At 53.2% G+C, this 23389-nt stretch overlaps 1 protein-coding gene and 1 pseudogene across 3 annotated transcripts; both read left to right on the top strand.

Moving 5' to 3' along the window:
- Positions 1-3279: 3279 nt before the first annotated feature.
- Positions 3280-5707, top strand: LOC133047441 (nucleolar RNA helicase 2-like; annotated as a pseudogene).
- Positions 5708-7334: 1627 nt separating this feature from the next.
- Positions 7335-20730, top strand: CNDP2 (carnosine dipeptidase 2). Of its 3 annotated transcripts, XM_061131280.1 has the most exons (12): positions 7335-7380; positions 10562-10652; positions 11756-11899; positions 14047-14209; positions 15043-15131; positions 16461-16661; positions 16861-16945; positions 17595-17755; positions 18542-18706; positions 19422-19563; positions 19713-19860; positions 20196-20730. In XM_061131280.1, exons 2-12 carry the CDS (start codon positions 10593-10595, stop codon positions 20263-20265), a joined length of 1428 nt encoding a protein of 475 aa, XP_060987263.1. In that variant the 5' UTR covers positions 7335-7380; positions 10562-10592; the 3' UTR covers positions 20266-20730. The 3 variants fall into 3 exon arrangements, with proteins under 3 accessions (XP_060987263.1, XP_060987261.1, XP_060987264.1); XM_061131278.1 differs by lacking the exon at positions 7335-7380 and having other exon boundaries at positions 10494-10652; XM_061131281.1 differs by lacking the exons at positions 7335-7380; positions 10562-10652; positions 11756-11899 and adding an exon at positions 11901-11970.
- The last annotated feature ends 2659 nt before the right edge of the window (positions 20731-23389 follow it).

Genomic DNA, 23389 nt, shown 5'->3' with positions numbered 1-23389 from the left:
TTGGAAACCATGAGTCAGGAAGTTGGTGCTAAGTCAGGGGGAGATTTTGTCCTGAAGAGAAGGGCAGTTCTGTGTTTTCAGATGCAGAGATGGCATCCTGACCTGACCCCACATGGGATGGAAACTGCTGCCACTTCTGCAAGAATCACCGGAGAGCTGGAGCAGGCCGCCCCAGAGTTCCACCGGCTAAAAGGTTCTATTCCGTGCCTGTGCGCTGGGAGCAGGACGGGCCGGCGGGGCCCCTGGTGATGCCCCGTCCACGGTCCCGGGCAGACTGAGTCCATCTCAGCCCCTGCAGCACAGAGCGCCCGGCTGAGCTGTGATGTCGCCCCCTTGGCCAGGCTGGGGTCGCACCTGGTGGGGTGCACGACCCAGAAGCAGCCATCAGCATGCGGGCTGCTGGCCTGGATAGAACCCAGCCGGGCCTTCTTCCTGGCAGAGAAATTGACTCCTCGTGGTGGCTTGCTAAACCAATCAAATGCTGTCTTTTGACAAATTTCAACCTGAGACAAAGGAAGTGAATTCTCAGAGTCAAGGTAGAAAGTGGACGCAGACTCAAGCAGAGCAGGAACCAAAGGCACGAGTGCTGTGGCTCGTGTAACTACTGGGCTGTCAGGGTGGATGCCAGCATCCAGGGGCGCGGCCGTGCATGCCCCCAGCAGTCTGTGGGCGCCCCCTCTACAAAGCCCCTTCCATCTTAGCACCTGCGTGTTCTCCCGCCCCCTCGAGCTAAAGGCCTAACCCGAGGCTCAGAAGACACACGGGGCATGGCCCTTACCCTGGAGTGATGTGCCACTGGTGGGTCAACAGAAAATTGTGGTGATTGGAAGCAGGATCTAATGTTTTATCAGTGGATCTGTAATCGACAGTAACTTTCATAATGCTTGTACTCCCTAAGTTCTCAGAAGTCACATCATTTCTCTTCATGAAGTATCCCTCCACATACCTCATTCTTTATTTTCTCTTACAGTGTCCCTGTTCCCCCAAAAATCCAGCAGAGAAGAGAAACTTGCTTACTTAGCTCCTCAAACAAAGATCAGAGTTGTCCAGACCAGTGAGGTCGCTCAGTCGTGTCCGACTCTTTGCGACCCCATGGACTGTAGCTACCAGGCTCCTCTGTCCACGGGAGGCCGAGCAGGCCGCAAAGCATCCTTTACCAAGGGCGGGATTGCAGCGCCACCTGGTGGAGGTTCCCAGCGGTGCGCCCTTAGGTTTAAATACTAGCTCATCGCAGTCTTCAGACTGAGACCCCCTCGGGCACAAAAAGACTGAACGGAGCATTCAGAAAGGTTTAAGGGCACTAATTCCCAGCTGCCCCGATTCCACGTGTTCTCTCTCCTAGAGCAAGTAAACCTGGGACGCCGCCGACAGTGGCGCCCTCTGCTGGCCTTCCTTCTTGTCTTCCTGCTCTCCTTCACAAGACACTCAGAGGGACCCAGACCGAAGGTTTGTGCGCCCCCAAAATTCATGTGTCGAGACCTAATACCCCAAGGGATGGTATTTGGACGTATCTGGGCCTTTTGTAAGGTGATAAGGACATCAGGGCAAAACCGTCGTGAATGGGTTTAGTGTCTTTAATAGAAGACCCCAGAGAGCTTTCTGCCATGTGAGGTTATATCGAAAAGATGGCATCTATGAACTGGGATGGGCTTCCCAGGCGGCGCAAGTGGTAAAGAACCTGCCTGCCGACGTGGGAGACATAAGAGACGAGGTCAGGAGGATCCCCTGGAGGAGGGCACGGCAACCCACTCCAGTATTCTTGCCTGAAGAAGCCCATGGACAGAGGACCCTGGCGGGCTACCCTGGGGACACGACTGAAGAGACGCAGCGCACACGTGAGCCAGGAAGTGGGCTGTCAGCAGACACACCCCTGATGACACCTAGAGCTGGGACTTCCAGCCTCCAGAGCTATGAGAAATAAATTCTTGTTGTTTATAAGCCACCCAGCCTGTGGCATTCTGTTACAGCAGCCGGAACAGACCCAGACACTCAATACCCGGCACTGTTCTAAGTGCTAAACTGCTCCAGACAAAGGGACAGTTTGAAATGCAGTTTGAAAGTATATTATTGGAGAACACCTCCTCACTCAAGACCACCTGTCTGTTGCATATTTTGCTTTATTTCTAGGGGCAAGAGGTAGAAAGTTCCACCTCTGACAATTAACATTGTATTTCCCAGTAAAAGAGTTCAATATCAAGAATAAAATTTGCATTTTCTTAACTTTTATTCAGATTTTCAGGACAAACAATTTTCATTAACTCTTGCCAAATTAGGTACTGTAAATACATATTCATTTTTTACTTCCTCTTTGACCTTATTAATTTTCACCACATGCCCATAACATTTTAGTAAACAGGTAATGTGTTATGAATTCTACTCTAAATCACCTTTTTGCTGTATTTTCACCTAATCCTGTCTCATTCTAGCAATAATCTCATTTATAGATACCTAAATTAATTTTTTAAAAACATAATAGATATGAGTAAAGGATTCATTTTCAATAAATTACTTTAAGTTGCTAAAAATTCTTTACCAAAGCATATATGTTCCCACACATAGGTAGAATTTTATCAATCGTGTATTACTAATAATTGTAAAGAGAATTTGTTATTGTTGTTGTTCAGTCGCTAAGTCATGTGTGACTCTTTGCAACCCCATGGACTGCAGCATGCCAGCAGACTTCCCTGTGCTTCACTACATCCTGGAGTTTGCTTAGATTCATGTCCACTGAAGTCGGTGATGCCAACCAACCATCTCATCCTCTGCTGCCCTCTTCTCGTTTTGCCCTCAATCTTTCCCAGCATCGGGTCTTTTCCAGTAAGTCAGCTCTTCGCATTAGGTGGCCACAGTATTGGAGCTTCAGCTTCAGCATCAGTCCTTCCAGTGAATAATCAGGGTTGATTTCCTTTAGGATTGACTGGTTTGATCTCCTTGCAGTCCAAGGGACTCTCAAGAGTCTTCTCCAACACCACAGTTCAAAAGCATCAGTTCTTTGGAGCTCAGCCTTCTTTAGGTCCAACTCTCACATCCATACATGAGTAATGGAAAAAATGATAGCTTTGACTAGACGGACCTTTGTTGACAAAGCATTGTCTTTGCTTTTAAATACCTGCCTAGGGTGGTCATAGCTTTCCTTCCAAGGAGCAACTGTCTTAATTTCACGGCTACAATCACTGTCTGGAGTGATTCAACCCAGAAGAAAAAGTTTAACACTTAGAACTTTTTAGTTATAGGGAAGTAAATACTAATTTAAATTTTATACATATTCTGTTGCAAAGTATGATAGCATTATCAATAGAAGACGTGGATTTGGAGTCAGACGCAGCCATGGCAAAAGTGGAGATGCCACGAAAACAAATTGAGAAGAAAGGTAAAAAGAGAAGCCAAAATCTAGTAAGACTGAAGAGGCAGCAGAAGAAAAGGAAGAAATGATTTCTCCCAACACTAAAAAGGTTAAAAAGAAAGCAGAGCCTTCCGAGGTTGACGTGGATTCTCCTAAATCTAAAAAGGCAAAAAAGAAAGAGAAGCCAGCTCAAGATGACACTATTTCTCCTAAAACCACAAGTTCGAAAAAATCAAAGGAGCCCTGTGAAAAGACAGTTGTTTCTCCTAAAACTAAAAAAGTTATAAAAAATGAAGAGCCTTCTGAGGAAGAATTGGGTGCACCTAAGCCCAAAAAGATGAAGAAAGAAAAAGAAATAAATGGAGAAATTCGAGAGAAAAGCCCCAACCTCAAGAATGGATCCCCTGACTCTGGACCTAACTACAACTCCAAGGAAACTGCCAGTGAAGAAAACAGTGAGTTAGAGCAGGAATGACTGTGGGGCAAAAAGAAGAAGCTTCCTCTAATTTCCCCATATCTGAAGAAATGATTAAACTTCTCAAAGCTTGTGGGGTGACCTTCCTGTTTCCTATACAAGCAAAGACGTTTCACCATGTCTATGGTGGGAGGGATTTGATTGCACAGGCGCAGACAGTAACTGGAAAGACATTCTCCTTGGCTATCCCTTTGGTTGAGAAACTTCTTGGAGACCTGCAAGACTGGAAGAGAGGTGTGCCCCTCGGGTACTGGTTCTTGCACCCACAAAGGAGTTGGCAAGTCAAGTAAGCAGAGACTTCAGTGACATCACAAAAAAGCTGGCAGTGGCTTGTTTTTATGGTGGAACTCCCTATGGAGGACAAATTGAACACATGAGGAATGGGATGGATATTCTGATTGAGACACCAGGTCGTATCAAAGACCACCTGCAGAATGGCAAGCTAGATCTCACCAAACTTAAGCATGTTGTCCTGGATGAAGTTGACCAGATGTTGGATATGGGCTTTGCTGATCAAGTGGAAGAGATTTTATGTGTAGCATACAAGAAAGATTCAGAAGACAATCCCCAAACATTGCTTTTTTCTGCAACTTGCCCCTATTGGGTGTATAATGTTGCTAAGAAATACATGAAATCTACATATGAACAAGTGGACCTGAATGGTAAAAAGACACAGAAAACGGCAATAACTGTAGATCATCTGGCTATCAAGTGCCACTGGACTCAGAGGGCAACACTTATTGGAGGTGTGATCCGAGTGTACAGTGGTTTTCAAGGGTGCACTATCATATTTTGTGAAACGAAGAAAGAAGCCCAGGAGTTGTCACAGAATGTGGCTGTAAGACAGGATGCCCAGTTGTTACATGGAGGCATTCCACAGAAGCAAAGGGAAATCACCCTGAGAGGTTTTAGAAATGGTGATTTTGGAGTTATGGTTGCAAACGATGTTGCTGCACGGGGGTTAGGCATCCCCGAGGTTGATCTGGTTGTTCAAAGTTCTCCACCAAAGGATGTTGAATCCTACATTCATCATTCTGGGCAAACAGGCAGAGCTGGGAGAACTGGGGTTTGCATCTGCTTTTACCAGCACAAAGAAGAATACCAGTTAGTCCAAGTGGAGCAAAAAGCAGGAATTAAATTTAAATGAATAGGTGTTCCTTCTGCAACAGAGATAATAAAAGCTTCTAGCAAAGATGCTATCAGGCTCTTGGACTCTGTACCTCCCACTGCAATCAGTCACTTCAAGCAATCAGCTGAGAAGCTGATTGAGGAGAAGGGACCTGTGGAAACCCTGGCAGCAGCCCTGGCCCACATTTCCGGTGCCACGTCGGTAGACCAGCGCTCCTTGATCAACTCAGAAGCGGGCTTTGTGACCATGATCTTGTGGTGCTCAATTGAAACACAAAACATTAGTTATGCTTGGAAAGAACTTAAAAAGCAGCTGGGTGAGGATATTGATTCCAAAGTGAAAGGAATGGTCTTTCTCAAAGGAAAGCAGGGTGTTTGCTTTGATATCCCTACTGCGTCAGTAACGGAAGTACAGGAAGAGTGGCATGATTCACAGCGCTGGCAGCTTTCTGTGGCCATGGAGCAACCAGAGCTAGAAGGTCCACGGGAAGGATATCGCAACTTCCAAGGACAGCGGGAAGGCAGCCGAGGTGTCAGGGGACAGCAGGAAGGCAACTGAGGTGTCAGGGACAGCGGGAAGGCAACCGAGGCTTTAGGGGACAGCGCGAGGGCGACCAAGGTGTCAGGGGACAGCGGGAAAGAAGTAGAAGCTCCAGAGGACAGCAATCAGGAGGTGGCAACAAAAGTAACAGATTCCAAAACAAAGGCCAGAAGTGGAGTTTTAATAAAGCTTTTGGGCAGTAACTTGAAGTAGAGGATTTATTTGGTGAAAACAGAACTATGTTCAACAATGTGGAACTGAACATTATTTTTCATACAAAGTTAAAAGCACATTATATTTCCTTCCTGACCACTTGCCCAGTCCCCATCTTTTGTACAGAGAAAAGCTTCATCTAAGTTATTTCATCTGATTGATGAATGTCATTTATAACTTTATTGCTACTTCCATCTTGGGTATTCCTTTGGAAAAGGTGTATGGATTCATTACATATTCTAATGTATTGTTTATAGATTGTAAGATAAAGTCAAGCATGTATCTGCTGATACTTTTTAAGTTGACCTGTCTTTATACTTAGAAATGTCTCTTAATAGTAGGCTTCCCTGGTGGCTCAGATAGTAAAGACTCTTCTGCAATGCAGGATCTCTGGCTCAGGAAGATCCCCTGGAGAAGGAAATGCAACCCACTCCAGTAATCTTGCCTGGAGAATTCCATGAACAGAGGAGCCTGGAAGGCTACAGTCCATGGGGTTGCAAAGAGTCAGGCATGACTGAGCAGCTATCACTCAGGTAGATACGTGTTACAACTTGACAAAATTCTGTGAGAGTTATGGATAGAAACAGGATTTTGAAGAAAAAACAAACCATGTTAAAATTTAGGTAAATTTTCTAATAAAATTTTATAACATATTTACAGTATGTGGGAAACTACATCTCTTGCAACCATTAAACTTGTTATTACAACAATACAGAATGTAGGGGCGGTAAAAGTTTTGCCAAATATGGGGGGTAGTACTCTAACAGAAGGAGAAGGCATCAGAGGATGAGACGGTTGGACGGCATCACCGATGCAGTGGATGTGAACGTGGGCAAACTCCGGGAGACCGTGAAGGACAGGGAGGCCTGGCGTGCTCGGTCCATGGGTCGCAAAGAGTCGGACACGACTGGACGACTGAACACCACCACCACTCTAACAGATAATCGTACCCCCAAGGATCCTTGGAGGGGTTAAAAAGATAGCAGACGCTCCATAAATAAAAGTGGCTCTACTTCCTTCATTAGTCCCTGTGATTACTGAATTTAAATACTAAAACATTTCCTCTCTCAGTCATGGTACTGGCGAAGGACTGGCGAAACAAGTGGCAAAGCGTGAAACCGCTGCACGCTCCGCACGTCCCTTAGGAGCTGGGCCGCGGGAATGAGACTGTCGGCGGGAGGTCTGGGTGTTTTTTTTTTTTCCTCTCCCAAAGCCTGAGGGTTCGGGGGGGGGGTGTGGGCGCCCCAACTTCAGACGCCCCTGCACCAAAGACCACCTCTCAAACCTCATCGTGGAGGCACCAGTGGGTAGAGGAAGGTCACCACCCGGGCAGGTGCTCTGGAGCCCCGCCTCCCCGACTGCAGCCCCGCCCCATCCCTGCCCAGCCTCCCGGGCTTCAGCCCCGCCTCCCCGGCTTCAGCCCCGCCTCCCTGGTTTCAGCCCCGCCCCGCCGCAGTCACGTACCGCGTGGTGAAGGGCGGGGCGACGGCAGGGCGGGGCGACGCTATTCCCAGAAAGGCCCGGGATTGACGGACGGCACGGGGGCGGGGGCGGGGCGACTCCGGCTCTTCCGGAAGGGATCCGGCATTGGCGGGCGGGGCGGGCCCGGCGGGGGCGGGCCGGTCCCGGGGGGCGTGGCCGGGACACGTGGTGCGGAACCGGCGCTGCAGCTGCGGGCGGGTGAGCGGCCTTCTCCGAGCGGAGAGGCCCCTGAGGGCGGCGGGAGCGGGGCACGATGCCGGGATGTGGGGCCGCGGGCTGCCTCCGGAGAAGCAGGGGAGGCCGGGCGCGGTTGGGGAGCCGCTGATGCCGGCCCGCCCCGAGGGCCGGCGCGTGGCGGTCCCAAATGGCAGGAGAGGGTGTTGGGTCAAAACGCAGCCCGCTCCGCTCGGGGGTCGGGGCTCTGGGACTGCGGGGGGCGCGCCGGCCTGTTGACCCTCCCGCGGCGAGGCCCGCAGAGAACGAAAGCCTGGCTCTCCCCGCGGAGCCCTTGGCGGTGGCCGAAGGTTGGTGCTGCGCCCGCGGGGCAGAGGCCCGGAGTCGGGGTTCTCTAGCCCCCCGCCCGCACTTGAGGCCGGAAGGTTGCTCTGAGGCAGCGTCCGCCTTCCCACCGGTCAGGTGCGGTGATGCTTGGTTCCCGGTCTGCCTACACTGAGTCCTTGAGACCCTGATCCTCGCGGTCAGGGCCTCCGACCCGCCCCCGCCGCCCGCACGGGATCCTGGTGCTGACGCAACGATCTGATGGAGGTTTCTGCATGCCTTTGTCGTCCCTGGTGTTGGCAGGGAGGAGTGGCCGAGGGTCATTTTGTAGACCTGTATGTTTGCGATTGGACAAACTAGAGGGTACCGCCCCGTTTTAGTGGTTTTTTACGCAGACTTAAAGCCACGATTCTGGTGTGTGTTAAGTCTCTTCCTGTGTCTTGAGTTAATGCGGGACAGGATGGGGCACTCATAACTGAAGGAATCTTATAGGTGTCACTGGATGGTCTCGGGTGCTACCCTGTCACTCCTTCCTCTCACACTAGTTCACTGCCGAGGCTGTTTCTCCCTAGAATCTTAGATTCCAAGAGTGCAGTGTGCCTGGCACTCTTCGATTTGGTAATACTTGCTTTTATTCCCTCCAGCTCAGGACTTTTACCCTTGTCAGTGTGGTTCACCAGGACATATAAAAGTGGTCCCACTTAATGGATTTGGTGCTGGCAGTAGTGAAACAGGAAAAACTCGAACTGTGAGTGGGAGGGAGAAATGGACCCGGCCCCACCCCTCTGGGTGAGCAGTTCAGAACAGCAGTAGCTTTTCACCCGGCCTGGTGAGGTGGCAGGCCGTGCTGAACAATCTGGTCTCTGTTTACTCTCCTTTGGTTTAAAAAAAAAAGAAGAAGAAGAAGTGCAGCTTTGATAGTTCCGTCTTTGACTTTAGCTGGAGGCCATTGCTTAATCAGGCCACAAAAAACATAGTATTAATGAGAACTTATCACAGTGAGCGTAGGATCACATGGAGCATGCTATTTAATGACCAGAAACTCAAATGAAAAGTACCTGACGTAGCGTATTTTCCTGCTAAATAGAATTTCTTTTGTGATTGAAAACTTTGACTTATGTGCAGTGCCTCAGCATTTATGACCCCATCATTGAGATGTGGGAGAAGGCAATGGCAACCCACTCCAGTACTCTTGCCTGGAAAATCCCATGGACAGAGGAGCCTGGTAGGCTGCAGTCCATGGGGTCGCTAGGAGTCGGACATGACTGAGCGACTTCACTTTCATTTTTCACTTTCATGCATTGAATAAGGAAATGGTAACCCACTCCAGTATTCTTGCCTGGAGAATCCCAGGGATGGGCCCAGGGATGGCGGAGCCTGGTGGGCTGCTGTCTATGGGGTCGCACAGAGTCAGACAAGACTGAAGCGACTTAGTGGCAGCAGCCGCAGCATTGAGATAAGATCCTCAGCTGAAACAACCTGAGTTGGCTGGGAGGTCTGTGTGCTCTGTCGCTGATGTTGGAAGAGGATTTTCCTTACTGAACTCTCATTGCATATCCACAGTCTGCTACCAGACTTTGTGATTCTGAATTAAGTCTCTCGTCTGTTTAGAGCTCCTCATGGCTCTGACGGTAAAGAATCTGCCTACAGTGCAGTAGACCAGGGTTCAATTCCTGGGTCAGAAAGATCCCCTAGAGAAGGGCATGGCCACCTACTCCAGTATTCTTGCCTGGAGAATCCCATGGACAGAGGAGCCTGTTGGGCTACAGTCCATGGAGTCACAAAGAGTCAGACAGGACTGAGCAGGTAATACTTTCACTTCTTTCTGTTTAGAAATGACTTCAAAGTCCTAAACTGAGAAAAAGATACTCTTTAACTACAGTGTGTCCATACATGGGCACCTGTCTGGTGTCTCCTCCAAAGATCAGTTGGCAGGGTCTTGTGACTCTGAGCCGCAGTTCTGAAATAACTTCCCGTCTCTGCGGTGCTGAGTTTGTTCCTGGTCCCTGAGCTCTTCTCAGTCACTGCTGAGGCTTGAATCTTGCCACGTGATGGAAGCTGAGTTGTTACTTGGAAGGAGCGAGGGGAACCCCCTCTGAAAGTCCCAGTTCTGGGGTTTTCTTTATCTTGAGTGGGTTCCAGTTTTTAAAGATGCAGAGTCAAGTGGCACCTTCTCCCCTGTGTCAGTAAGGTGGAGCAGGATGTGTTTGGTCTCACACAGAAGCTGGACGTTCGAAAATGCACCTGGGGAGGTGGACGTCTCTCTTCCCTCATCAGGCCCCGGTGGACTTTCACACGCTGTCCTGGCCGTTTCTGGACCTGGGCTGTCAGTTTCCTTAACCTGAACCCACGTTCCTCTCCTTGGATCTTGGGTGCTATGCTGTTGGTTTGTGGTGTAGGGACACATGTGACATTTTTGCTGAGCGCCTTGGAGTGATTCTTTCCTCTGTGGTAATAGTAAGTGGCAAGTTCTCTGTGTGCTTTGAGAGTAAAATTAAGTTTTTTTAAAAAGTGTTAAAAAAAAAGTGTTAAGAACAGTGGTTATATCAGTACTCCTGGAAAGTACCTGCTTTTAATTATATCAGATTGTCTTCAACTCAGGCCCTTGCTTCAGTTACCTGCCATTCTGTCACACAATTCCTGGGTGTATTTCCTTCTGAAAAAAAAAGAAAAAAAGAAAGAATGGAGATCAGCCTGAGCCTCTGATTGCTTTCCCGAGCCGTTGTCTCTGCTGAGTTCACTTCCTGGAGCCCTCGTGACTGCCGTGTCCTGTGCTGTTGGGGCGGGGTGCAATTTATGATCCTTAACAAGTGCCTTCCGGGTCTGGGGATCAGTCTGGCCCTGTCTCGAGGCAGCACTGACAGGTTCTTCTGCCTTCCAGGAGTCTCCAGGGTCTGTGGTCTGGTTGAAAGATGTCGGCCCTCACCACCCTGTTTAAGTACGTGGATGAAAATCAGGATCGCTATGTTAAGGTGAGGGAACGTTTAGTGACTGTTCAGATCCAGTTTAATCCCATGGGACCCAGAGAAACTTCCAAGGAGCTAACATGATTGGTGCTGTTCTAATCGAGTATTAAAAATGCTGTCTAGGCAGAGAAAGACAGATGCTAGTGTGATCTCACTTACATGTGAAATCTGAAAAAGTTGAACTCAGAGAAGTGGAGAGTTGAACCCTGATTGCTAGGGACCAAGGGATGGGGAGATGGGGGTTTGGCCTAAGGGTTCAGACCTGTTACGGGATGAATAAATTCTGGGGATCCAGTGCACTGCGTGGTGAATATAGTTACCAGTACTCTGTTGCATGTTTGAGTAGATGTTAAGTCTTGCCCCCCAACCAAAAAAAAAGGTAACTTAAATTGTATATTGTTGAGAGGTCTTTTCCTCTGCTTTCTCATTACAGTATGTAAGTTACTCTTTCGGCTTTTGATAGAAACTCTTAATACATGTTTCTAGAAACAGCAAAGCTAATTCAGGATTTTTGTTTGTTCTTGTGGTAGATATAAAGAACTACCTTACACTGCATGTTTTAAATGATTCTGTAATCTTATATGTTAATCTGTTTCTTGATGTTAATGTAAAGAGCCATGCTTTAAAATCATCTTTGGTAGACATATTTCAGGTGAAATCTTTTGAGTTCTCATTTGAAAAATTCTATTTTAGAGAACATGGCCATTCTCAGGATGATAAATAAGGCAACTTGGACTGTGAAGATATTGGGTATTTTCTGTATCTTTCAATTTCAATTTTGTCAGAATCAGATATAAACGTGTTTATGAAACTTACACATTTCATAAAAAAAAAACTTATATGTCTTGCAATCACATCGTGCTTGGTGGTTAATGAGTCTCCTGTCATTTTGTATAGTCCTTGATATGGGGTCAGTGCAAACAGTCCTTATATCTTAAACAGAAAGTAGACGCCACAGATCTCTTCCCCCGTGTCTGGGCAGTGGGATCCAGATGGAGCGGACAGGTAGCGAGTGAGCTCTGTGGGCCTGAAGATGGCCCACCTGTGAGCACCTTCCTCCCTCCAAGAGCAGCTTTTCCAAGTCCCTTTTGCTTGTTCTCCACCCACAGAAGCTTGCAGAATGGGTGGCCATCCAGAGCGTGTCAGCATGGCCTGAGAAGAGAGGCGAGATCCGCAGGATGATGGAGGTGGCAGCTGCCGACATCAAGCAGCTGGGCAGCTCTGTGGAGCTGGTGGACATCGGGACCCAGAAGGTGGGCGGCGGGCCAGGATGGGGGCTTTCCTGGGTGACTCCATGGAGCTGGTGGACATCGGGACCCAGAAGGTGGGCGGCGGGCCAGGACAGGGGCTTTTCTGGGTGACTCCGTGGAGCTGGTGGACATCGGGACCCAGGGTTGGCAGGACTCGGCAGGTCCTCACAAGTTCTGAAGGCTTTGCTGCAGATAAATCACTGGCCTTTATTGTTTCTTAATAATTTATGTATTTGTTTATTTCTGATTGCATTGCGTCCTGGTTGCTGCACCGGCTCTTCTCTAGTTGAGGCGGGCAGGCTTGCTCTCAAGTCGAGGTACACAGGCGTCTTACCGCGGTGGCTTCCCTGGCTGCAGAGCACGGGCTTTAGGGTGCACGGGCTTCAGTGGTTTTGGCTCCTGGGCTCTGGACATAGGCTCAGTAGTTGTAGCACGCGGGCTTGGTTGCTACAAAGCACATGGGATCTTGCAGGACCAGGGACCAAAGCTGTGTCTCCCACATTAGCAGGCAGGTTCTTTTACCACTGACCCACCAGGGAAGCCCAACTCGCTGGTCTTTCAAACAAGCAAAGGTGGCCTGACTTGGATGCTAAACTGGGTGGCTTCTTGAGTCAGAGTGGACCGAGATTCACGATACCTGTCATGTTCTTCCAGGGAGGGGAACTGTTGAGGGTTATCCAAGAGGAAGTGAACAGAATGGTCCTTCCTACATGAACTGAAGTTCCTCCCCCAGAGCCAGGCAGCCTTCAGACCAGGAAGGTACACTGTGCCCATTAGCTGCAAAACTAATGAAGATGCCCACTCACTCACACCCACTGTGTCCCCAGTGTCACGACTGATAAAACAGTGCTTTTTTCATGACTCGGTTCCTGGGAAAGAGTGGCTTTAGGTGTGGGGCACAGGGCTCAGTTGTGTTTTAATGCAGGAATCTGACAGATTCTAACTTGAATGAGTGATCTCACTGTGTGGTACCTTATTCTGCTGTTTTCGTTTCAGATGATGTCAGCCCCGTGTTAACTACATGTTTCGTGCCTTGCATTTTCAGCGTTTGTAATACTCCTTTATGTTGCAGGGCTGACTGGGATTGGTTTATCTTGGTTCTCTTGTCTGATGATTTAGGTGTCCTTTGAAATCACAGTCCTGGGATTTTAGGAGTGGGCGTTCAGCCCGGTCTGCTCTTCTCATAAATGGAAGGACCCAGACGCTCAGACAGGCTCTGTCTCCCTGGGAAGCAGTAGTAGGTCCATGGCAAAGGAGGTTACAGTCTGGGCCTTTTGATTCCAAGTCCAGTTTGCGTGTGAGGCTTCTGCTGACTACAGACTCAATAGTTAATTTAAGGTTACTTAAGATATCTTGCAACTTCCTGGCACTTTCCCCACTCCTCACTGTGAGAGGACAGACCAGTATTCCTGGAGTTGTTTTCTGTTAGGAGCATACTTGTCTTGCTTCCTCTCCCTTTTTCCTAATATGCTAAAAAAAAAAAAAAAAAAAACTAGGTGGCAAATAATTTTTAAGAGTTGTTACTTTAAAACAGGCGAAACTATTCCGACTGAGCACGCACACCTTAGCAGTGTGTTTTTCCTGGAGAAGGAAACAGCAGCCCACTCCAGTGTCCTTGCCTGGAGAATCCCACAGACAGAGGAGCCTGGCGGGCTGTGGTCCATGGGGTTGCAAAGAGTCGGACTCAACTGAGCATTTTTAAAGATCATCTTTTTAAAAATTGAGCAGGTTGCCTACGGTTATAAACATAATTGTCACTGTGCTCTGAATTATGGGGACATATATTCTTGTTAATTATTAACTCAGTGGAATGATGTGATATTGAGCTCTGCAATAGAGGGTGATTGATGAGCACAGATACACTTGCCCGGGGCATGCTGATAGCACCTGCTGTAAACCCCACTCTCTCCTTCTTTTTTAAAGTGATGTATAGTTGCTTTCCAATGTTGTGTTGGTTTCTCTCGTACAGCAAAGTGAAGCAGCTATAGATACACATACATCCCTCTGGTCACCGCAGAGCACTGAATAGAGCCCGCTGCACTCCACAGCGGGTTCTCATGCATTACCTTGTCTGTGTATGGGAGACTGGGGTTAGCCCTGCACTCCTTGACCAAGGACCATCCTCCATGGCCTCCCCTCCCCACCCCCAGCTCCCTGATGGCTCCGAGATCCCGCTTCCGCCCATTTTACTCGGCAAGCTGGGCTCCGACCCGCAGAAGAAGACGGTGTGCATCTATGGCCACCTGGACGTGCAGCCAGCGGCCCTGGAGGATGGCTGGGACAGTGAGCCCTTCACCCTGGTGGAGCGAGACGGTACGCCGCTCCCTGGAGGAGGGGGCCTGTGACTACAGGCTTCAGGAAGTGCAGCCCGGCATGTTGGTTGCCATCTTTCCAGAACTAGCTATTTTCACGGAACCTAGAAATCAGGTTCTGGAAGCTTCACGTCTGTGCTCGGTCCTTGAAACGCCAGGTAGCCTTACTTTCCCAGCAGAGCCTGGTCTCCGTGGCCTTGGGCACGCTGGGCTTCCCGCACCTGCCACCGTTTTCCCAGGAAGCCTGGCCTGAACTGAGCCAGCGTGGCCCCCAACCCCGGACCTGAATCCAGCCCGGCTCTAGGGGAAGCGTCAGCATTTCCCTGACCCTCGTCCCCGCCCCACCTTCATCTCTGAACCTTCACTTTTCCACACCGGATGCGGCCTTTGGCCCCGTGGAGCAGCCCCTTGTGTGTACCTTGTCCCCTTGGGCCGAGTCCAGGCTGTCTTTAATTGAAACCTTTCCTCGGGACATGTTCCATTTCTGTTGAGTCCTCCCCAGCGGCGCAGGGGCAGTCAGGTCATCACGGCTCACGTGGTCCCTGCAGTGCACTTGCCATCTTGTCCCTAGTCGAGAGCCTGGCTCCCCGTGCTCCACCCATCCCCCCTCTTGTCCCCTCGTCCCCTCCCTGCCGCTACCAGCGGCAACCTGCTCCCTCCCCCCCCCTCCCCCCCCCGCCCCAGGCAGCACCCAGAGGTCACTCTCATCTCACCCTGCTCATCTGCCTTCCCCGCACCACCACCCCTGCCCCCCACCCCCAATCCCACCTCACCCCAACCCCCGCCCCCCGGCCTGTGACCATCACTCAGTGAACCTGCCGATTGCTATTCTAGGCAAACTGTATGGGAGAGGAGCCACTGATGACAAGGGGCCGGTGGCCGGCTGGATCAACGCCCTGGAAGCCTTCCAGAAAACCAAGCAGGTACGTGGCCCACGCCCCGCCACCCGCTTCACCCGTTCCATCTGGTGGTGCGCGGTGGGGCTTTCTGTTCCCGGAACAGCCGTAAAGATCAAAGATCACCCTCCGACCCCCCCCACCCCCCCCACCCCTGCCCCCCGCAGCGGCATCAAGGCAGCTGGGCCACGCTCCGCTTCATAGCCTGTTTTCTAGTTTTAGGAAACACTGAAGATGCAGTGGTTTATGGTTGTTCTAAGGTCACCCCGTTGGTGACTCAGCAGGGATGCAGCCAGCAGGGGAGGCGAGAGCTCCGGGCACAGACCGTGCCTGGGGAGGGGGCACTCGCCTGCAGGGGATCCCGGCTGTGATAGCTGACAGACCCCTTACTTCCTGTGATTCTCTTACTTACCCATCTTTTCAAGAATTCTTTTTGATCTAGTTGTGATCATAACGTATAGACAGTTTGTGCATCTTGCTCTTATCTTGCGATAAGGTAAGAAGCGTTTTTGTCAGGACGTGGAGGGGTACATCTGAAAAGGGTTCAAGCGTGCTGTGCTGAGGGGCCCTGGGGTCTGTGGTGGCCGAGGGGAGGGGCGTCCGTTCGCAGACCCAGCCCCCAGCGCACCTCTGTGCCCCTGGAGAGGCGGAGGGGCGGGGCGTGTGGTGAGCGGCGCTTCCAGGGGGGCTCTGAGCTGGGACCCCACAGACAGACGGGAGTGCACATGGGCCGACCGGCCATGGCTTTTAGCATCAGCTCACTCAGGTGTAGCTCCATGGTCTCACCTGTGGAAGGGGGCCACCCGCCTCAGGGCACAGCGCCGGGGAGACCTGGAAACCCCCGGAGCGGAGCAGGAGGCGGCGGCCTCTCAGAGTCGCTGTCTGCTCTGGAGGAGGGGGGCCCCCGCTGGGTGGAGGGCGGGGTCGTGCAGGAGGAAGGTGCCCGCCCGCTCCCTCCTTCCAGGGGTGCAGGGCATGGCTACCACAATTCGGATGGAGGCTCCAGCCAGGTTTGTGTCCCGGCCTCTGTCTTCAAGCAGCTCAGCTTTGCCAGAGACGCCTGATCTGTGCTGGGTGCTGGCAGAAACCCTGCGAGTGAGCCGCGCGATCAGGCTGGGGGCCCCCGGGGAAGCAGTCCTTGCAGGTGACCGGCCGGGGCCAGGCCCGTGTCCTGGCAGCCCGGCGCTGGGGCGGAGGGTCTCTGCCAGCCCCCCTTGCCCGCCCCATGGTCAGCGCGGGGAAAGTCAATCGGGTATTTGAAATGCACGTTTTCACAACACTTGGTGGCTTCCTGTCTGTTGTTCTAAGAAATAAAATCCGTGCGCGCTGACTGCCTCCTTCACCGCCCCCTCCCAGGAAATCCCGGTCAACGTCCGCTTCTGCCTGGAGGGCATGGAGGAGTCGGGCTCCGAGGGCCTGGACGCGCTGATCTTCGCCCAGAAGGACGCGTTCTTCAAGGACGTGGACTACGTGTGCATCTCCGACAACTACTGGCTGGGCAAGAACAAGCCCTGCATCACCTACGGGCTGCGGGGCATCTGCTACTTCTTCATCGAGGTGCGCATGGGCCGCGCCTCCCCCAGGAGGGTCTCTGGTTGCGGCCAGAGCCTTGTGATTTAGGGAGCGCCTGGCCGGGCCTGGGGGGCAGCAGACTGATTTCGGAACGTGCCCTGTGAGACTCCTCTGCCGGCTCTCCCGCCGAGGAGTGAGGGCGAGCTCCGGAGAGCAGCCCGCAGAGCGGCCCGTGTGTCCGCAGGTGGAATGCAGCGGCAGGGACCTGCACTCCGGCGTGTACGGCGGCTCTGTGCATGAGGCCATGACCGACCTCATCATGCTGATGGGTGAGCGCGAGTGGGCCCCTGCAGCGATTCGGGGGTCTTCTCTCCCTCCCTCTCTGGCTGCTCCTTCTGACAGGCCCACGTGGTTCATGTCTGCCTCCCCTTCCCTCCCCACCCCCATCCCCCGGTCATCAGACCCCGCCTTGGGTTGTTAGAATCACGGCCGTCCTTGCCCTGGACGCGGTGGTGTCTCCCCTTCCTGCAGGGGGTTGCTCTGGTCCAGTTGGCTGTCCACTGGCCATGGCGGATCTCCTGTGAGGCTCGCTCTCCGCCCCACCGGGCGCCTGGCCTCACCCACGATGTGCTGAGTCACGTTTCCCTCCCCTGTGGGCGGCGTGTGTCATACATGGAGCCGACTTTCCTGGGCCTGGAGTGCGCTCTGTCTCACTGGGTTTTCCCTTCTCAGCGCGGGAGTAGGTAGCTTCTTAGGGAAGGGGCATCAGAAGGGAAACACGGGCCTGAGGGTGGGCAGGCCGGCGGGAGCCAGTTTGCTCTGTGTCCTGCCCTGTGACCGCAGGTGGTTCCGCTGCCGTCTCTGTGGCCATCTCTTTACCTTAAACGGGAGGCGGCCCCACGCCCTCCTGGGTTGTCACGGTAACGGATGACAGGTGGCACAGGTGCTTCCGCTCACCCCCACTCGCCCACCACCCAGGCTGCCTGATGGACAAGAAGGGGAAGATCCTCATCCCCGGCATCAGTGAGGCCGTGGCCCCGGTGACTGAGGAGGAGCTGGAGCTCTACGATAAGATCGACTTTGACCTGGAGGAGTACACCCGGGACGTGGGCGCCAGGACCCTCCTGCATGACTGCAAGGTGCCCCCCACCTGCCAGGCTCGCACTGCGCGCAGCCCTGGGGCCCCGGGGAGGGGGCTGCAGGCTGGACAGACCCGGGCATACCCCGGTCACGTGAGCGCCAGATGCTGCCGATGTCAGCGGGCAAGACGCCCCAGGCTGGGAGCTGGGGGCTCCCTAACATGTCAGGGACCGCCTGTGACACCCCGGGGACCAGGTCGCCTGCAGAGGGGGAGCTTCTCCTGGTTTGCACATGCCGGGAAATGGCCCATCTGCCCAGGGATGTCTCACTGTTTCCCAGAGAGCCAGGTGCCAAGGTGGAGACTGATTGCACAGAACGTTTACTTACCTGTTGGGAGAATCAGGTCTGGATATAAATTCCAGCTCTAAGTACCGCAGGCTCTGGGGAAGCAAGAGGAGCTCGCCAGCTGCCTTGGGGGCCAGCTCGCCCAGCGGTCCTGCTGGATCAGTGCCACCTCCCTCTGGGCATGCGGTCCCCTAGCCGCCTGGTCTCCCCCGCGAGCAGCTGATGCTGACCCTGACCCACAGTGCTGACTGCTGTTGGCAGTGCTGACCCCTGACAAGCTGGTGCTGACCCCCGAGTCACAGTGGGGAATCCCCCAACCCACAGTGGGGACCCCTGACAAGCCAGTGGGGACGCCTGACCAGCCGGTGCTGACTGCCGACCCACGGTCCTGACCCCTGAGCAATGGTGCTGACCCCTGACCCGCAGTGCTGACCCCTGATATGCAGTGCTGACCCCTGACCTGTGGTGCTGACCCCTGACCGGTGGCTGTCTCTCTGCAGAAGGACATCCTGATGCACAGATGGCGTTACCCATCCCTGTCTCTCCATGGCATCGAAGGTGCCTTCTCCGGGTCAGGGGCCAAGACTGTGATTCCACGCAAGGTGGTCGGCAAGTTCTCCATCCGACTCGTCCCGAATATGACTCCGGAAGTGGTCAGCGAGCAGGCACGTAGACACAGGGATGCAAGGAGGGCTGCTGTGCCTGAGGAGATGTCACTGAGGGCCCCAGGGGCCCCCGGACAGGGAAGGGTGCTCGCCTCCCCCACACAGCCCCACCCCTGGTGGTCCCCAGCTCAGCCATCTCTAGAATAAGCAGGTCAGATCCTAATCAGAGATAAACAAATAAATCAGAGATATGCTAAATAAAACAGCATCCCCCGTGCACGACCTTTGTCCCTGCTGAGGCGTGCTAAAATTTGATCTCTGACCTCATTCTAAGCCTTTGAAGCAAAGGCTGACTCTGGGCTGAATATGTTGTGGTGAGAGTCCAGGGTCTGGTCCATGGTGAGCAACAGAGAGGGCTGGGGCGGGGCGGGGGGGGGGGGCGCAGTCCAGAGGGGAGAGGACCGGGGAAGGAGATGAGACCCAGTGTTCACCCACAGACTCACTGTAGACCCCGTGTAGACCCTCGTAGACCCAGTGTAGACCCTCATAGACCTAGTGTAGACTCGCACAGACCCCGTATAGACCCCGTGTAGACCCCTCATAGACCCAGTGAAGACCTCTCACAGACCTCGTGTAGACCCTCATAGACCCCGTGGAGCCCCCTCATAGACCCAGGGTAGACCCGCCCCCTGGAGACTTGTCTCGGAGTGGATCCCCACCCCTGGACCAGAGAGGCCAGGCTTGTGAGACGTTGTCCTTCCTGTCTATGGTTCAGGTTACGAGCTACTTGACCAAGAAGTTTGCTGAGCTTCACAGTCCCAACAAGTTCAAGGTGTACATGGGCCATGGCGGGAAGCCCTGGGTGTCCGACTTCAACCACCCTCACTACCTGGCTGGGAGGAAAGCCCTGAAGACAGGTGGGATGCACCCCTGGAGACGGGCTGGGCCATGCTGCTTCCCACCCTGGGAGCGGAGCCACTTGCAGAGGGCCTGGGTTCGGGGTTGCCGGCCAATGGATGTGTGGAGGGCCCCTAAAGCTCCATTTCTTTTCTTCTGTCCTCCTCAGTGTTTGGTGTTGAGCCGGACTTGACCAGGGAAGGCGGCAGCATCCCGGTGACGCTGACGTTCCAGGAGGCTACGGGCAAGAACGTCATGCTGCTGCCCGTGGGCTCGGCAGACGACGGAGCGCACTCCCAGAACGAGAAGCTCAACCGGTGAGCATGGAAAAGAGGGGCTGCCTGCAGCGTGGGGGGCTGCTGAGAGCAAAGATAGACCCTGCCGGAGGGCTGGGGGAAGGCCAGAGCCCTTGCGGGGGTGGGGGGGTGCTGTGGTCGCGGAGAGGCGCTGCACTGAGTCCCGGGGTAGCCCTTAGTACAGGAGGCCAGGATCAGGGCTGGTCCCGATGGCGTGCTGGGCTGGGCTTGAGAACGAACTGGGCTGGAGCATTCGGGACCAGCAAGCCAGGGCGCCGGGCATCCACTCCCGAAAGGAACTCGCGCGTGGGCCCAGAACTCGGGCGCCCGCCACTGACCCCCATTCTCCCGGCCAGGCGCAACTACATCGAGGGGACCAAGATGCTGGCCGCGTACCTGTACGAAGTGTCCCAGCTGAAGGACTGAGCGCCGCCCCACCACCCCTGCGCGGTCCCCCGCCTCTCGGGACCGCCCGCCGCTCCTCCCCTCTGTCAGGTTCTGCAGACTTCCAGCGCTGACGTGGGAGCGCCCCCGCCCCGTCTCAAGATGGTCTCAAGATGGATAAGCGGTCAGGCCCGGGGCCTGTCAGCGACCCTGGATGAGCTGACTGCCCCCTGGTGGTCAGCGTGAGTTGGTCTCCAGAAGATAGCACGCATTCCTCCATACAAAGTGCTGAATGGCGTCCACAAGGGCTGAGGCGGGGTTCGGGGTCTCCTGGTCCTGCCTCTGTCCCCAAGTCACGGTCGTGCCCGCTCGGAGCATCCCATCCCAGGCCTGGGGCCTCGAGGGCAGCCTTCCCGATCCGTGCTGTCTCGGGCACATCCTGTCCTGTTTTCAAGACCTTTCCCTTATGATGTTCCATCTCTGTATTAAAATCCTTCAAAATTTAAACCCGAGCCGGAAGGTTATTTGGTCTCAGTCTGTGTTGCCAGAATTAACAGTAAAAGTGGAGCCTCCGGAGGAATGAGTGCCCGCGCACCTCACTCCACGCAGCCGCGTGTGCGTGTGAAACTGGCTGCAGGAGAGGAGACACGGCGTCAGGCGCGGGGGTCGGCCGTGTGAGCTCTGTCCCGAGCACACAGAGGAACCGAGTATGTAGCGTTAGAGGAAGGCCTCAGGGAGCGGCATTCCCTTTTCAGAGAGGTCTGTGCCATCAGCCTCCAAGGCTTTGGGGAGGAGCGGGGGGCAGTCAGGACGTTCTCCCCACCCGCCTGCCTTTCCCCTCCCGCCATTCCACGTCAGAATGAGACCGGGCGCCGTCTCCGGCTCAGGGCAGAGCCCAGAGCCGTCTGTTGCTTCCGGGTTCATGCTCACCATCAGGCGCCAGCTCCATTTAGCAGAACCTGTTAGCCCACATCATAAGAGGAGGGCCCCAAAGTGGACACGTGTGTGCCAGGCTCCTCTGACCTGAGTTCCCTGAGCCTCCCAGAAGAGGCCGGTTCAGTGCCCAAGTCGAAAGGGACGGTCGTCGAGGAGGAGCTGGAGATCCTCGGGACCCCAGACGGCCCAGGCCAAACATCTGGGAGGGGACAGTGTGGACGCGGAGTCAGGTGGATGGACGCGGTCCTGCAGCTGCGATCGTCCCTGTGGGAGAGACCAGGGCTGACCCCCACCCCCGGGGGCGACCAACTCACAGCCTGTTGGGATTGAACCACGTCCCCTCAAAGTCCATATGTTAGAGGGTGGCCCTTGCCCAGTGTGACTGGAGTCCTTATGCAGGGGGGCGTTTGGACAGCGGTGTACCCAGGGAGAGGGCGATGTGATGGTGAATGCAGAGGCCGCCTGATGTGTCTGCAAATCAAGAAACTCACTCGGCAGGTGCCTGCGGCTCGTGGAAGCCGAGCGAGGCCAGGCACAGACTCCCCAACCCCAGTCCACCCCGGGGGGCAGAACCAGCCCCACCAAAGGTGACAGGGCATGATCTCGGTGCCTCCCTCCAGTCTGCCCACCTTGGGCGGGTGCCCCTGCTCTGTCTCCAAGGTGACACCCTCCGCATGCGCCCAGCAAAGGCCTGGGCTGTCACAGATGACCTGAACCGGCCGCGATGGCCTCAGTAACGTCAGATGACTTCCCGGCCACTACGTCACCCCTGTCTGTGCACACGCCACGCATTGTTCCTTCCTCCGCTGCCAAACTGAGTGAATCTCTCTCAAGCATCTTTGTTTTCCGAGTGTGAATAGGCCCACTATTTCAGCCTTGGGCACCCTCTGGGGGAGGGGGGGGATGCCATCCAACACATTTTTAGGGGGTGGGGGGATATTTAATGTGACCAGCCGGGGGCCTTGGTGAGACCTCCTCTTGCACTTTCCTCTGAGGCCCGGGGGAATGGCTGAGGTCTCCTGAACTGCCGCCCAGTGCACCCCAACTAGGAAGAATGGTGAGTAGACCCTCTACCGCTCGGGGTCAGACGGAGTGTACACCCCACCGCTGAGCCAGGTGAAGCAGCTGATCCCCGCCTGCACTTAGATATGTCCTCAGGCCCTCTGTCTCAGCCTGAGCAATGCGCCATCTGAAAGGACTTTATCGATATTTTTGGGGTGACTGCTAAATTGCTTCAACTCTTTGCCACCCTATGGACTGTAGCCCTCCAGGCTCCTCTGTCCATGGGATTCTCCAGGCAAAAATACTGGAGTGGGTTGCCATGCCCTCCTCCAGGGAATCTTCCCAACCCAGGGATTGAACCTGAGTCTCTTACATCTCCTGCATTGGTAGATAGGTTCTTTACCACCAGTGCCACCTGGGAAGCCCTTGGGCGGCTATGCATTCCAATAGATGGTTAAACACTTTTTTCCATCATTATTTTCAAGCATTTCATTCAGTGCCTGGAATCAGCTCCCCTCGGAGAAGGCTGGGACCGAGGTGTGGATGCCAGGCCCAGGCAGGTGGAGAGAACTAAGACTTTCAACAGCGCACTTCTCCATGCTCCTGTTTTCTTCCCACAAAAGAGCCAAGTTACTCAGGTTATGTCATCATGCAGCATTCTTGCCTGTAGCTGATTATAATAAATGTTTTCAGAGAAGAATCAGGATAAAATAGTAACTCACTGTGAATGACAAAAGACTTGCAATAGCCATGGTCACAAATATGGTAAGAGCTCACTTTTAAAAATTACTCAGTGGACAAGGAAATTTGGTTATTTCTAAAGCATACGACTTTCAAAGATAAAATTGGTATTATGGTGGATTCTATGGACAGTAAGGATATTGAGAAACTCCTTGGAATTTGTATGCAGTTTTTGGAACACATATGCTAGTTACATATACCAATACAGATATAAACTAAAGAAGGTTAAAATCACCTTTATTTCACAATGCTTCTCATGTAATTTAATATATCAAATAAGCCTAATTAGTTTTATATCACTATTTTTATATGGAGAGAGCACAAATCTTTGATATTTTCTGGGGGCGCTCTGGGAAAAAATTCCCAAAGTTGGTTCTAAGTCAAAAAGACTTCTTTTAAAATCTGACTTTGGGGACTTCTTTGGTGGTGAAGTGGTTAAGACTTCGCCTTCCAGTGCAGGGGGTAAAGGTTCAATTCCTGGCTGGGG

This window comes from Dama dama, chromosome 27, assembly GCF_033118175.1.
Source record: "Dama dama isolate Ldn47 chromosome 27, ASM3311817v1, whole genome shotgun sequence".
NCBI classification, from domain to species: Eukaryota; Metazoa; Chordata; class Mammalia; order Artiodactyla; family Cervidae; genus Dama; species Dama dama.
The sequence above is the reverse complement of the archived record's forward strand: the minus strand, read 5'-3'. Positions and strand labels throughout refer to the sequence as shown.